The sequence below is a fragment of the Mytilus edulis genome, chromosome 5 (assembly GCF_963676685.1).
Source record: "Mytilus edulis chromosome 5, xbMytEdul2.2, whole genome shotgun sequence".
NCBI lineage: Eukaryota > Metazoa > Mollusca > Bivalvia > Mytilida > Mytilidae > Mytilus > Mytilus edulis.
Genome location: NC_092348.1, coordinates 39713828 through 39729340, shown reverse-complemented (window position 1 = coordinate 39729340; position 15513 = coordinate 39713828). Strand labels below are relative to the sequence as shown.

General features: G+C 30.8%; 1 protein-coding gene across 2 annotated transcripts; it reads right to left on the bottom strand.

Moving 5' to 3' along the window:
- Positions 1-1711: 1711 nt before the first annotated feature.
- LOC139523644 (uncharacterized) lies at positions 1712-14851 on the bottom strand. Of its 2 annotated transcripts, none has more exons than XM_071317811.1 (6): positions 14767-14851; positions 12141-12326; positions 11363-11428; positions 10450-10518; positions 9475-9620; positions 1712-7665 (listed from the first exon to the last, which is right to left on the bottom strand). In XM_071317811.1, the coding sequence occupies exons 2-6, from the start codon at positions 12314-12316 to the stop codon at positions 7550-7552; spliced, it is 573 nt and encodes a 190-aa protein (XP_071173912.1). In that variant the 5' UTR covers positions 12317-12326; positions 14767-14851; the 3' UTR covers positions 1712-7549. The 2 variants fall into 2 exon arrangements, with proteins under 2 accessions (XP_071173912.1, XP_071173911.1); XM_071317810.1 differs by lacking the exon at positions 14767-14851 and having other exon boundaries at positions 1712-6187; positions 7555-7665; positions 12141-12327.
- Positions 14852-15513: the final 662 nt, after the last annotated feature.

Sequence of the window (15513 nt, the reverse complement as noted above, 5' to 3'; positions counted from 1 at the left end):
GCATCTATGATGAGATTATTTCATACTTTCTAATCCACTGCCCTGTCATCACCTATACTGTAGATAGTACATTTCACATGTTGTTACCAGAAATATCCATACACATGAAGGACTCCAAAATGTTTGCATTACATACATAATTAGACCTTATGTAAGAATCCTTGGTTTTGATTGGTTGATAGCCAGTGTATTTTTCACCAATTTATTGTTATCAAATGAATATCGTTCATTTTTCAACGCCGCCGGGGCATATGAAAAAAGGATATGCCTTTTTTACCCTCTCTGCCGTGGTATTTGCCAAAAAATACTCTATCCGACAAGGATTTTTTCCTTTCCACTTGTTATTGTCTTTGATCAACAAATGTTGCGGGTGTATTATACACATAACTTAAAATAATGCCATTGTAAACAAGTTTCAAAAACACAAACAATTTTTCAAAATCTTTTTTGAACATGGTATTATATCACCGTGTATCATCAGTACACCTGATATAGGTACTAACCAAGCGGGCATGACCGATTTTGACCTTACACGGTAACGAAAATCTTTGTTTTCCTTTTCAATATTCAATGTACTCAACATTTGAAATTTCTGAGCCCAAATAATTTTCGCATCGATTTTTTCCTATTCATAAAACAACTTTGATGTTCTAATAAGAACAATTAACTTGTACATGCGCAAATAGTTGTGAATGTCAACACTAACTTTCAATTTCGATACAGTTGTTGAGACATTTACATGTTTTATCTGAAAGAAACCTAATACAGTAAAAGTTACCAATCATAAACCTACCTGTTATTACTCATTCCTTGAAACTTTTTTGGTAATAAACGAGTATGAAAATAAAGTTTTTGTGTACGGTGTACAACAATTTAACTATGAACCGTACATAAGGATCTATGTGGTCAGCTAAACACCGTACACAAAGCTTCTTTGGGGATAAAATATCGAAAAATAACATATGTATGAAAGATTTCAATGCCAATTATTGAAACAGCTATACTTATTACACACACACATTGACCTTCTAACAGAAAAAGAGTTGCAATGAATATAGAATTATATCGGATGAGACGAGGGCCAACTTCTTTTGCAAGTATTTGCACATGCTTTTAGTAATCCCTCTTGTTTTGGGAAAATAATGAGACATCTCTAATTATCAACCTACGACCAAATCATTTCTTAAAACAGCAGTTAAGTTTAGATTGAAGTACACATTGATATTTTGTGAACAAAACAAAGATTTTTCGTTACCGTGAAAGATCAAAATCGCTCACGCCCGCTTGGTTAGTACCTATATCCGCTGTACGATGATACACGGTGTATATGTAACAAATGCAGTTAACAGCAATTTTGTCGACAATTCACAAACTGTGTAGATACTAGTACTGAAATTTTTACGACCGTCCCTATACCGGTACCTAAGTCATCAGAAAATAAAACAACAGAACAGAACAAATCAATTACACTACAAATCGTGATTGTAGGTAAAACATCAAGAAGCTGTTGCATCTGTATCACAATGAAGGGCCGATTTGTTAAAATGCCAGAAAAGGCAATATAACATGTGTTAGTAACACAGGGTGATCTATGACCAACTGATGTAAGATGTTCTTCGGTTAAAATATATACATGTATTACCTTATCTTATCTTATAGACGATAAAACCCTAAAAGACCAGGACAAATACAGATATACATATATTCAGAATGAAAAAAACACAATTTGAATTTGTTCGATATTATTTGGCTCCTTGACAAGTTACGTGGTATGGTACCTTGCATAAAGGATGTTAATAATAAAATAAAATCAATATTAAAAAATCAATAGTTTTGCTTGTTTTTTGTAGGAATACCTGTTCAAGGTATGAAAATAGATGATGTGACGTATTTTTATGTATTATAATTAGCATCTATCGGGATTTTTAAAACATGATTTACCCATTTATCGAATGAAAAAAATTCCCGACAAATTGGCCCTACCTCTTATGAAAATTGTTAAAAATTGACTCTAAAGGGCAATAACTCCTTAAGGGGTCAACTGACCATTTTGGTCATTTGACTTATTTGTACCCCAATGATGATTGTGGTCAAGTTTGGTTAAATTTGGCCCAGTAGTTTCAGAGGAGAAGATTTTTGTAAAAGTTAACGACGACGGACGACGACGACGGACGACGACGACGGACGACGACGACGGACGCCAAGTGATGAGAAAAGCTCACTTGGCCTTTTAGGCCCGGTGAGGTAAAAAGAAGATATTGAGAAATTTGGTAATAAAGTTATTAAGTATCCAATCGACACATATTTGATTTGTTTCTCATAATTGCTTGTGAACGTCGTGCTGTTGTCAGCAGTATTGTTACTTGAAAAGTTTTAAAATGCATTAAACAATTAAGTAATTAAGAAACTTAATAGATAAATTATTCAGTAAATAAAGGCAACAGTTGTATACCGGTGTTCAAAAGTCATAAATCGATTGAGAATAAACAAATGTGGGTAAACCTTATTAAATGTCAGCATATACATATACACAGTTCAATTCTTAATTACTTTGAAATCAAATTTTATCAGTACAGTATGCAAAAGAAATATACAATTTACAAGTTATATAGCGTTCACTAAATAAAACAAAACAAAAAAGATAATTGACAATCGTAAGAAATCACAGTCACATATTAAACAGTTTGTGAGTTTCAAAATACATATAATGTAAGTATGTCTTGAATAAACGCATATTATAATTACTCTGCGAAATAACAAAGTTCCATAATGTTTTCAAGAGAAAGTAATTGCTTTAAATTCCAAGTTGAAGGCTTTGATCAATTATGTTTATTGATTAACTTTTTCGATATATCAATATACATTTGACATTGTAGAATAAAATGAAATTCGTCCTATACTACATTTAGATTACACATAATACACATTCACATATTTCAAATAATTCTCCAAAACGACCTGTGTCGTATTCAATTTGTACTTATTGTATGAGAACAACGGTTTTTCGTTACCTATTGACAAGACCTTACAGGAATACATTTTCGTAAATAAAATTGTAATTCTACATCCAAGACAACATACGTATATATTCTACACTTATGTAATGTTTCAAGAGTATCTCTTGCTTTGCTTGGTTACAGGGTTATATATCCGATGTTTGCTTAATAGTAAAAACGAACAATCCAAATAAAGTAACCAATGGTTGTCGTAATCATTATTCATAATCAAGACCATAAATCATTTTATAATACAAGTTGCCCAGTTTGTGCATTTATTACTACTTGTTACTAAGTTTGGTTAAGAACGACTTTATAATAAAATTTTCAGTACCAAGAATGTATACCATAATTTTAGCATTTCAAAATTCCGCTCATATAACCATACATGTCCTTCTAATAATATACTAGTCAATAAATGCTCTCTTGACTTTTAGTTGCGTTTTGTCCGATAGTCCAAGGGATTTGGTTCTCTGTACTATAACCATTTTGAAAACCAAATTGTTCATTATATACAATATCGTTCATTGGTTCCCATTTCAATAATATATCTTCAATATTGTAGTTAATGTTTACCCTATATAACTGAAAAGACTTATACAATTGCCAATTTGCTAGGTTTTCAAATCCTGGACTTAAATATAGGCACTAGAATCGAATCAGGCAAAGTGGTCGAAAAACCTGGAGGTCATAACTGCATTAAAATATGGTACACACATAAGGCAGTACAAAGTTCTAAAACTCTAAGACAAACCATTTAACAAACCATCAATACCCTGACTTATGCCATTTTATGTCGTGAACAGTTTACATAAAATCAGCAATGGTAATATCCATATCTAGTTATTTAAATACACATTAATTATCAGGCATTTTTGGTCTTCTGTTTGCTTGTAGCTACGATAAAAGTTTGTGAATTTTGACATTGAAATTTCATGAGCTTATTTATACATACTGTATAACGCTCATGCTCTTGGACCAGTGCATGTGTAATCAATATAAGACTGCCAACATGACTGCCATTTAGAATTCGAAGACCTCGACTTTTACAAAGATTGATAAGTTTGATTCCATATTCATTGATTCCAGGATAAGGATATAACTTCAGTCTGTTCAAGTCTCGTCAGCAGTTCCGATTCAGCTTTCATGGAATTAAATTCTTTGCGAAGTGATGCCCAGTGTGGTTTTAATCACTTTTTTCTCTTTGAGTACTTTTTATCACTTTTGTATTTCTTCCTTTACATTATTTCTTTATATATATAGTTTTAGTTTTCCTGATTATATATTTCTGTTCTTTTAACGTTTTCCCTTGATCTTTGGATGGTGGCTTTTTAGGGGAATTTTCTTAAGTTTTTTTCTCGTTCATATTTTACTATTCCAATAACAATATATTAACATATCTTATAATGAATGCATATTGAACAAAACTTATAGTAACTAAATCCGTTCTCTTGAATATTTGTAATAAAAGACGAACAGTTTCATTAAATTGTCTTTTATAGTCTTTTAATTTTAGGTCTAGTTTGTTCTGAATGTAAGCACAATACTCGAATGTGTGATTGTTTTAGGGGCACCTTTGTTTGAAAATGACGTTGACCGTCTGTACGTGCCTGAAATAGAGGAAGGAACGAATCATGTCTGAATTCATTCAGATTTCAAATGTATTCTTTTCAGTCACTTAGGAAAATATTTCCAATTTTTCCAAATAGCCCACGTCTTTTCTGAAAAAGATAATATGTCACCAATATTATTATAGATTTACTATCATTGTAACCTTGATGCAGGGATACCACGAAGGTAGTTATTGCATTCAGGCTTCCAAGCGCTTTAGTTGAATTTTTCATTTTGGAAATTTTACAAACATCATCATAGTTTGGTCAATTATTTTTGTCAGATACGAAAAAATATATGTGGTACATATGTTAGCTACTACCGAATTATCCTTTTTTTATTGTGAATTTACCGAATGCGACCCTATTACCATATGAGTACTGCAGCCTAGCATGAGAATAAAGGTTCCCTGAAAAGATATATATATAAAATTTACAAGGGACAAACAATTTATAAGAATGCAACAAATGTTGAGTGTAGGTTAAACAGACACGCAATTCGTACACATCAAATCAAGCTCAATGATTTATGTTATTAATGTTCTAAACTACATAGTGAGTGCAATCGAATTTGAGTACAAATTTTCTTCAAATAACCAGTTGTTCTAAATATGCATGAAATAGTTGCCACTGAAGGTTAAGTAACCAACAACGAATGAATCAATCAAAACGATGGTGGCAGTAGTAGTATTTTTTTAAATCGTTTTTTCAGATTGATTTTTTTTTTAAAGTAAAACTCAAATTGAAATAAAAAAGAAACAAAAAAAAAAAAAACCCACCCAAACATAACAGCTTTAATTCAATGTATTTAGTGTTCTTTTAATTTATGATATTATAAAACCATGAGCAATGGTTGATCTGTCATGTAAATCCGGGAACATGAAACCCTTATCTTGATCATAACACTTGCTGGGAATAATTCTTAACGAGTCTGAATGCATGCTTTATTTAGCTACTGTGAATGTGATATCTGATTTAATGAATCCACAAATTATTAAATCCTACAACCCATGAGAACTTTAGTCAATTTGAGCTAGGTATGTTTAAGTTTTAATTCCATACATAATATTTGAACTCAAAGATGTCTTTCTTAATGCCCCTGTATAGAATATTGACACTTGAACAGTCTTTTTTTCCATTATGATTTGATTGTTCTATCCTTCTGCTAAAAACATGATCCAGAGAATATTGTCAAAATAAAATCCCTATTTACTCCCACGAACCGTAACGACAAATTAAATACGAGTTTCTCAATTGCTGAACATATAAAATCTGTTACAAGAAGAATTAACGACAAAAACCCATAGAACACTTACACAGAGCAAGATAAATGACTTAAGATACACATAATCTAAAATTGAATGCTACTAAGCTTATTGTATGAATCTATGAAAAATTATTTATCTTGTTGGTCAAAATGGTTGACCATCATATATTATATTTGGTACAGATTACCAGCTGCAATTCTGTTCTACAATCCTTTATTGCGACACAACTGAATACGATTAATCATCGTTTTTTACTTAAATAAAAAGTTAGTGAGCTATTATGCAATCGCAATGTTCACAGCCATGTTCAAACCTGTAAAATATAAGAAGAAATATATTTGTTGTAACAGACAAATAGCAAACAAGATATAAACATTGAGAGTAAATTAATAATCATCTGTAATATGCATTTGCATTACTGACGATGGAATTTATCTATAACAACATTTACCTGAATGAAATAGCGCTATAAAATAAAATATGTTATTCAAATATGTTAAATATTGAAGTACAAACATATGACTAAATTTAATAACAGTTACTGTTAACTCACATAACAATATCAATATATATATACATATGTTAAGGTTAGTAAATGATTATATCATTACACAGCAATCTACACAAAATATACAATGTAAAGCTTTTTACTACTATTGAGAACTTTATAAAGAGAAACAGAAGATACAATATATTGAAATTTATCAGTTGATGGCAACCTACAAATTTCATGGTAAAAAAATCAGAACACGATCATAAAACATACATCAGTCTACAAAATACAATATATAACATAAGACTGAGCAACTAGACATACCCTAACATAACCAATGGTGATCTTTTTATATTTAACCATACAAAGAGATTTTGATTTTGTTCTCTATATTTTCGAAAGTAAATCCTAGGAAATGAATGAAGAACTTCTCTTTTCAAAAAAAAAAATCCAAATCATGTCATACAAAAGACAGCACATGTGCATACTTAACAAGTTACAACAACCATGGTAGAAATATTATTATACAATGAATTAACTATGCAGGTATAAGCATGATAAGAAATATTTATTTTTATGTACATTTATTTTTACCCCAAAGGGTCACCATATTGAACGCAAGAGACAATGATCTAAAGATACATTCAAAGTTATAGAATTGTTTATAATATTCATAAATAAGACGTTTCAGTATCAGTGATAAAACATTTCCATGGCACAGTAAATAAAGGATTTATCACCGAGTGTCCAAATTACCATTGATTTTTTTCGTTAAATAATTAATCACAAAATGGTGTACAATGGTATTGTTTCTTTAAAATATTCAATACCACTGGAAGATAAATTATATATAATACAGTGATGTGTTTTTGATGAGTATATTTATGTTACGAACTTGTTAAGTATATTTATGTTACGAACTTTTACTACATAGTGGTTTCTCTATCTCTATCCGTACACTTTTTATGTATGTTTCAGTTATTCTATGCAACTTTATTCATTGGTTTACAATATGTCTTTATTATTTAAGAGCTTGCCCTGAAGTCATTTAATGAACAAATTGTTTTGAAAAAGCCAGCATTTTGACACAAAACAAATTACATCCGTTTAAAAATCCATGCGATGCTTTCTTCAAAAAAAGGGAAGCGTATCCCGTAACACGTTAATTAATAATTTATATTTCTAACCTGTACATAAAGCATCTCTCCAGCTACTAACACAGGAGCATATTAAATCGCCATAACTGTCCTGACTACAAGATCCTCCATTCGAACAGTAATCCGGATGACAAGAATTGTCTGTGAATAGCGATTAACACATTTAATCATGCAATTATAATGTTTTAGATTTCTGTAAACTGAATTAATTAAGTATATAAGCCAAATGCAATATGATAACATGGGTTACATTGTTTTATGGGGTTTATGGCTCTTGTTTTATGTTTTCTTGTTCAACACTTAAACTAGTTTACATTTGAACTGGATACGAAATAGAAAAACCAAACATTTACTTTTAAATTTACATTGAAATTGAACACATAAAAACTATTTCTTTTTAGAAAACATGAGAGTGTTAACATATACAGCGAAATTGTAAACAGTGTCAACAATAGATCTATCAGTTGAAGCAACAGAAAACAAACATAACATGCAGCGAGTAAAACATGAAATACATTTGCATATCAATCTCAATTTAAATCTGTGACAAATTATCTTTCTTATCTTTGATGAGTTTGTAAAATCTGGGAGCGTTATGATATTTATACAACTTCTGGTCTACACAAACAATCTAAATTAATATATCCAGTGTCTGTGAGAGCTCCTAGCAAAATATGTTTCTTTAGATTACAAATGTAAATTTCGTGTTGGCTTTTATTAAAAAAAAATGTGTTTCTTTATTCAAGTCTCATGTAAACATCATATGTATTTCTTTGATGCACTTGGATAAAGCTGAGGGTCACGTTGGACTTTTTCAATATATCTTAAAACCGTCTTATGAATATGTCATCTCACAATTTTTAAAATCCGTAAATTAGTTTTAGTCTTCAACAGTCATGTTCATCACAACATCACCGAAATCTGAAGAACTAATTATGCAGTCATGTTCAGTTGACAGTCTTATCCACTACAGTTAATTTAGTAATGTTCAGATAATGTCACTTATAGCCAATTCATTACTGTTCGATAGTATCTTTGTAGACAATGGCAATGATGTTGTTGTTTACAGTTTAAAATATCGAACATTTAATCGCCTGAACGTAGACTGAACAGATCTTTATTGAAAGAAAGCTTATTATCGGCACAGTACTGAATTTACTGTTTTGGCTAATGGTTATCAAAGTTACCAGGCTTAATAGTTGATACGCGATACAAACTTATCGTCTTCAAGGGATTCATCAGTGACGCTCAGATAAAAAAGTGAGGAAGCCAAATAAGTATAAAGTTGAAGAGCATTGAGGACCCTAAATTCGAAAAAGTTGTGCCAAATACGGCTAAGGTAATCTATATTGTTATCGAAGGTACAAGGCTTATAATTTGATTCGCAAGACTCATCTGTGACGCTCAGATCAAAATAGTTATAAAGCCAAACAAGTACAAAGTTGAAGAGCAATGAGAATCCAAAATTCCAAAAAGTTATACAGTTTAGGCAATCTATGCCTGGGATAAAAATCCTTGGTATTTCGAATAATTCATACTTTTGAAACCTGTGACCATATAATTGATATTGATGCATATCAACACCGAAGTGCTGCCTACTGGGGTAAGTCTAAATACTAGTATTACTTGAGGGATTATCATGACTTAATAATTTCTGGTTTTATCTGTAAACAGCTGTTCAGTTCAAAATTAATTAACTAGTGGTACATATAAAAATACATTGTATACAACTGTTCAACCGTTTTTCAACTTGAAGATTAACCAATAACTAATATTTTACAGTTGTAAACAGTCACATTGTTTATTATTAGAGCACAATATCATGACAATTGATTCGAATTTGCACGCCTCCCTTACAAAGCATATTTCATATTTGTATTGTTTAAAATATATTAAATGGTTAACTTTAACCTTTCTCACACATGTATTATCGTAGTGTTTAATACTTACAGAAACAATTATCAAAATCGCTTGCTTGAAGACTTGACAGTAGAACATTATCCCGATCAAAACAGGATACACTGTCAATAGTAAACGCTTTTGATTTCAGCCAGGACCAAAAGGGAACATTGCAATCACAGAAGGACTGAAGATATCTGTTCATAAAAGAATGATAAAATGAAACGATTTACTAATTGTGCATGTATGATTTTGTATTTCTAATAATTTAGTAATTAAGATACGGCAGTTTGAGAAAAGGACCAATCGAGGCTTCTGAACAAAGACAGCAATATTAAAACAAAGTTGTCAAATACAATAAAAAAAACACATAATTACGGAACCGCTGTGGGGAATTCAGATTAACTTTCCCTTTTTTACTGCACAATATAATATGTCGTAAGGCGACATTTTGTTTAGTGAAACAAACATTTATGATATAGGAATGAGAATGAGAGCTGTTTGATTTCTAGAAATAATGTACAGGGCATATGCCAATGAATATGATGCATACACGTATAGTGCACTCAAAATTAGCATAATTTAAAGAAAACAAAATTACCCTTTTCACATACTAGTAAACACATAGTGTCCTTAATATTTTGTTAAAGCATATGCATATAAGTAAAACGGTATTACAATATGTTTTTTTTCACATAACAGGTACAAAGATGACACATATTACAACTAAATTCGGATTTATTAGAAATTAAAACTCAAAACAAAGGACAGATTATGTGTTTCTCTGTACTACATGTATCATCTAGTTCAAGTTTACTTTATCAAAGTTGTTGACGGTGAATGATCGATTTACTCAAATGGAGAACTTTTTTCTTCTATCTGTTTTTATGAAATTTTAGTTTCGTCTTTTCTTTTGCTATTTTGGTCGGCTTTTTAAAGACGACAAAAATAATATGATTATAACACGTTTAACATTCAGCTGTAATAACATGGTTATAAATAGTTTAATGTAAACTTTATACTTACAGATTGTCTACGCTGATCATGTCGATGTTATATGAAAATGTGTTTTTCTTGGCAAATGCACTCAAACCTCTGAAAAAGTGTTTAACAACTTCAAAATGGCATTATCTGATAAAATAGAATGTAATGTAGGCTATTGGTTCCCTATCACTTTTTGGTGCATCATAAATAACGTGAAAATTTTACAGTTATTACTTTCCCAAGTAGTATTTATATGAGTTTATCTTAAATATCTGAACACAAAAACCAAACTCTTATTTCTTTTTATAAATACTAACATTTTGACGATAAGCAAAAAAGACGAACACAATTAAATATATATCGATAGAATCTGTCTTATACATGACAAACACAAGGAGACATATTAATGTCACATGCTGGCATTTTATAGAGTAACACTTCACACAGAAAGATATACAACCAAACACGTTTGAAAAATCTAGTTTTGCTCGATTTAAAATCCACAAATACCTATTTTCAGCTATTGACAAAGAATAAAAAACGAAACCCCCGACATCATGACGATTACGCATACGTACTACCAGTGAAAGATGTACCCGGTTTCGTCTTTTTTTTAAAAACCATTTACGAATGTGAATGAATTGTTTGATTCATAATTTGACTTCATCAGTAATATTTACACCGAAGCCTTCTGAGGATAGAGAAGTATAAAAAATTAAAAAGTTAAAAGCCATATGAGAAAAGTCGGTCACCAAACTCGTGACTATAGTCACATTATGTCTTTTGTTACAGGGAGTTTTACTCGATAAAAATGATTTTGTCAACGTATAATTTCAAAATAGTTTTGATAGACTACTTTTCGTTCGATTCTCTGAGCAGGGAAAGGAAATTGTGAGTCTACAACACATAAGTCACATAACTGAATATTAGGAAAATAAAAACAGCTTATACTTACACATTATATGATAATGTTTTATTTTGAAATGCTCCGATTGTGGAAATGGAGTCGTCAACCATATTTCTGAAATAGTAAAAGCAACACGATATTTTAGGTAATCTACTTGTAGATTCAATATACACTGTTGTTCAAAACAACAAAAAATAAAATCGCAAAAATACAGAACTCCGAGGAATATTCAAAACGGAAAGTCCCTAATCAAATGGCAAAAACAAATGACAAAACACATCAAACGAATGGACAACAACAGTCATATTCCTGGCTTGGTACGGGCATTTTCAAATGTAGAAAATGGTGGATGGAACCTGGTTTTATAGCACTAGACCTCTCACTTGCAAAAGGATGGCAAAATTGTCAAAGTAATCTTATCTAACAAACACATTTAAGGGTTGTAACTACTGAGTCACAAAGATGGTAAGATCTGTGATAACACATCATGTAAATGCAGTACTTGTGATGTCTTTTTAACTTTCAAAATGATATATATTATCGTAAAACATATATTAAATATTTAGTCATTATTTCAAATTCTACCAAATGAAATATGTAATTTGTAGAAAAGGTTATACCATTTACATTTTTCTTACAGATATATTAACATTTTATATTTCATTGGTATCCGCCTTTTGGGTTCATACCAGGTCTTTGCAATGTTTTTCACGACAGTTTTTTATTCTTTATAATTTTTAAAACAAATGTTCATCTTTTGTAACTATCATACTGTTTTTGAAGTAATAACTAAGAATTAAAGACTGGCAAATAAGAGACATATTACATGAAGTATGAGTCACTTTGGAAGTTGGTTGGGATGACAGTCAATCCTTCTGAACTGCAATTTACTTTAACTTGTCCAATGTATGGCCAACTTGTAGAACAATTGCAGTCTGGACATAATATAACTACGTCTGTATACGATGCAATGACAAGTAATCTAACTATATTGTAGTACATCGTGTTCAATCTGAAATATAAAACGTATAAGACTAAACATATTTTTCCTTCTTTGAGATACTTTTTCCAAAGAATTCGGATTACTTTTTATACTATAAATATTCAATAATATAAATAAAGCTCATTGAAAATAAAAACGGATGATGTACCATGGCCTTAAATGTGTCTTCACAGCGAGAAAATCCTGCATCCGGAAGCGGCAGCTGGTCCCTAAAACAAAATGTGTATTAGATCAACAAAAACAGACGTCACACTAAACTTCGAATCATATAAATGATAAAAAGGCATACAAGACTTACCAATGGCCAGGGGTTCATGACCTAGGACAAGCCAAAAAAATGCAGCGGGGTTAAACATGTTTTGTGAGATCTGATTGTCAAATATGACTCTAGCTAATGTTAAATAAACAAAACATCAGCTCGTTAAACCTGTAATTGAAAATATTAAAATGCATTACCATGTTCGCTGTTCAACTTCGCAAGTAACCGAAACACATGTTAAACAAGTTTAGAAGAGTAAGAACCATAAATTCACTTACACCATGAACATAAAACACGAATGACATTTTTTCATCCAGTCGCATGATGTATGCTTATATTTAAAAGATGTAAACAATGTCACACATGCCGATCAAATCTTATCAGAAAAAGAATGTGTCCAAAGTAGTTGATTGGATTTCAACTGCAGCAAAAAACTTCCTTGACCATTTTTTTTTAAAACTGACTTGACCAAAAGCTTTAACCTAAAGCAGAACAGACGAACAAACAATAGGCCCCTATATGGGGTCATAAAACATCTATCAATAAAAACTGGAACTATCAACTGTAAATTTTAAATTATCTGCCAGTATGCATCTTGAATTGTCTGCAACATGCATAAATTAAACATACAACATGTATATGCACGACACTCATAAGTTACTTTCAATCTATCAGATGCTTTCATCTCATAGAACTAATGAAAACAGGCAGACTTTAAGTGCATGCAACCTTTAAAATAACAAAAGGACTAAAACAAAGTTTATGTATAAAACACCACCACATTATGTATGTGCTTATCCCAAGTCAGGAGCCTGTTATTCAGTGGTTGACGTTTGTTTCTAAATGTCATATTTGTTTGCGTTAATTGTAATTAAATAAATCTTATACATTATTGCTAATAGATAAAATCGTTTAAATTGTAATACGTTTTGTCACGTCATTTTTTTGTACCCTTCAAACGGTATGGGTTTTGTCCATTTTTATCGTGCAGCCTATATCTGCTTTCATCCAATCATTTAGGCTCTAGTAGAAAATTGTTTCATTGGCATATTTTTATATGTTTAAAAGACAAGTCAAGTTTATTATCCTAAATTCAAGATGACAGTTGCTTTATCTTTAAATAAGAAGATATGGTTTGAGTGCCAATGAAACTACTCTCGATCCAAGTCACAATGTATAAAAAGTTAACAATTGTAGGTGAAAGTAAGGCCTTCAACACGGAATCGAACAGTAAGTTCTACAAGGTTACAGAATGAACAGTGTTAAACAAGTCATTCAGGAAAACCAACGTTCTTATCTTTTTGTGAAACGAAAAACGAGAAACACATATGAACAACACAAACATACGAAAACGACTGAAGCACAGGATAGTTTTTTTGTTGTAAAAAATGTTCAAACATGAAAAAACGATACTTGACTCAAAAGAAACATGGGCTAACAGATACATCATTTTCTTTTCAGAATACGATTCTCGTCTTTATTTTTTTGGGGAGACAAATTCAACCTTGTTTGTCTTTTTAGCAAATCCAACACTTCACATTTTGGATAGCGATGTATGTTTCACAACATGCACCGTTTGCTGGAATATGTTCTATTGAAGCTGATTTAAATTCAGATCATTTTTATACGTTTTTTAAAAATCATTTATGCAGGGTAAAAAAAATATTTATATTATACAAAATGAGAAATGATCAACACTTTAACTACAAATTTATATTCACTAAATAAAATATAGTTGAGTGCAGATCTAGTCCGTAATATTGTTAAAACTAAAACAGGGAATCATATTAAAATTCCTGACATGTCTTATATCAACAATTATCACAGTTGAACAATATCTACTATCTAAATTGGTTAAACTGGTTCTTTCTATTGACGATCTTTCCGATGTTAATTCTTTTTGGACGTTCAAATATACCACTGATTTCAGGTATTTTAAAAGGCATACATGTACATCAATTATTTTACTTTCATGATGGAAATTAGTGCAAAACAAAAACAAAACGAATTATTTCAAAAGTTTGATTTTAGATAATTAAAATATGCTGATTTTTTCTTGAACGGCTAGTTCATTGTAATAAAGTAAAATTTCGAACAATTAACGTAAACCTAAGGAATAATTTCCATACAATTCTACCGAATACAACGTTAAATAGAAATACAATAATTATTGTAACAAAATAAACCTACCTCACTGAAATGTATTGTACACAATGTGGGATTTAAATCCAAGTCTACATTTATATAGATACGAATCGATCCATAAAATTATGACAAGACTCTTTTTCTAGTCGGTTAAAAAATTGAAGTGTAGGTTTCGTCGTTGATTCATTAATACGTCATATGACCTTTTAAATGGAATATCAGGATACAGTAAGAATAAGTGTAGGAATCAAATAATTGTTTTAAAACCGTTCGGTTAGTATTCTACTTTTAGAAATTCAGTAAACTAAAGCTACTAGTATCTACAGTTATAGCTATCAAAATATGTAAATAATGTTTCTACATATAAAACAAATAAGCAATTCACTGTTCAGATCGTTATGTAAATTTGTTATTTTCAAACTTTTAAATCTGGTTTTTTTTCTTCATTTACTGGCTTCCATGACCAGTAGGGCCAGGTGAACTATCGTCCATTCTTTGAATCTTGTAAATATACCTTCCAAAATAGTTCTGTGTAGTACTAATTTGTTATTGATATGTCTTATGGACATTGTCTATATATTTTATCTTATCTCCTATAGATCTATGGGGATATGATTGGTTTAAGGACTACACGTGGTGACTGTATATATTTGATATAGGGTGTCCTAAAAATACAGGGTTAGTTACCATACATGGTAAGCAATCATATGGGGTTAGTAAGGATTTACGTCCCTTTCGAAACCGAAAAGATGCCACAATCCTTTATAAAAACAACACGGTGAGGAAAAATCT